Source organism: Hipposideros armiger, unplaced genomic scaffold (assembly GCF_001890085.2).
Source record: "Hipposideros armiger isolate ML-2016 unplaced genomic scaffold, ASM189008v1 scaffold_124, whole genome shotgun sequence".
Lineage (NCBI taxonomy): Eukaryota > Metazoa > Chordata > Mammalia > Chiroptera > Hipposideridae > Hipposideros > Hipposideros armiger.
This window is the reverse complement of record NW_017731474.1, coordinates 1,504,434-1,505,769: the sequence shown is the minus strand read 5'-3', so window position 1 is coordinate 1,505,769 and position 1,336 is coordinate 1,504,434. Positions and strand designations below refer to the sequence as shown.

General features: G+C 36.4%; 1 protein-coding gene across 1 annotated transcript in view; it reads right to left on the bottom strand.

Moving 5' to 3' along the window:
- Positions 1-182: 182 nt before the first annotated feature.
- The window catches only part of CEP78 (centrosomal protein 78), a 40,300-nt gene continuing 39,146 nt past the window's right edge, over positions 183-1,336 (bottom strand). The window contains exon 11 of the mRNA XM_019648288.1: positions 183-888. Coding sequence (XP_019503833.1) covers positions 247-888 — 642 coding nt within the window. The 3' untranslated portion in view covers positions 183-246. The remainder of the gene's footprint in view (positions 889-1,336) is intronic.

The window sequence follows — 1,336 nt, the reverse complement described above, 5'->3', positions numbered from 1 at the left end:
CTGAAAACAGTAACACCTAGAATAGATTTGTACGTATCAGGCCCTCAGTAAAAACTTGTTGAGTGAATGGTGCAAAGTGTCAAAAGGAAATATACACCAAAAGTTTCATTATAATGAAAAAAAAATAGATAAATCTTTCTCTGAATGGCTTCCAGTCCTATATTTAAAAACACCATATGCCATAATGAAAATGTAAGAAATTTATTAAAAATTGAAGGCAAAAACATAATTTCAAAAGATTTAGACCTATGTCAGATGTGATAGAGTATGGATGCTTTCTGGAAATTCAAAATCAGATCCAAGAGTATCACTTTCAGAATGTTCTAAAAGATTGAGGTTACTTTTAGTTGTGTTGGATGAAGCAGTCACTATTCTACTTTCTTTCTTGACAGAAAAGTGTTTTTTCAAAGACTCACTTTTAAATGGTTCATTAACCAAAGAGCTATCTTGCCTGCTGCCTTTGCTTGTCCGGCTTATAGGTGAGTCGGAGTGGGAATGCAGGTCCTTTCCAGGCTGTTTCTTAGCACAGTGTTTTTTGGTGCAGTCACCTGTGTTAGTCATTTTCTCTGAAGAAGATCTGCTATTTCTGGACAACTCGTCTTCTTTTCTTTGACTTCCAGTTCCAGAAATCACATCTACTGGTGAAGAACATGTTCTAGCAATGAATTCTTCAAAAGACTCCTGCCGTTGCTCAGTGACTTGGACTCCCAAGTTGTCTTTGGAAGTTTCTAAGGCCTCCTGAGTAGAAAGTGGAACATGCAAGGAGTCAAGAGGCAAAGGAATTCTAGCATCACCTGTAATTTTCTGAAACTGGAGGGAAAAACAAAAGAAAAGAAGACAAAAATTAAGTAATGAACAAAGCCAGCCATTAAAAAGTAATGCCCAAAACTTAAATGTTATTCTGTGGTCTTATTATTAAGACAGTCAGTTGATTGTTCAGAAGATTTTAGAGCCAGTTTATTTCTAATTATATCTTGCCACGTGATTCCCAACTTAACTTCGTTATATCCAAGGCTATGTCCGCTATATTTTCAGACCTTTGGGTTTGGGGTAATTATTACCAATTGCCCTTTCCTTCTCATTAAAAACAATGAGGGAAAATTTTCCTTAAGAAAATTAATTTCTTTTCTATCCTCCAGCCACATGTAAGCTGTATCCAATTTGTGACTAGACTGTTGTCAGTTCCCACAACCCAACTGAGATTGGTTGAGACAGGAGATGGGGGCTCCAAGCAAGGTTAGAGGAAAAGCAGGCAGGTTTTCTCCTCCCATTCCCATAACTAGGTGATTAACTATAAAATATTGCCTATTAGTTATATCTGGATTACTTATTTTTT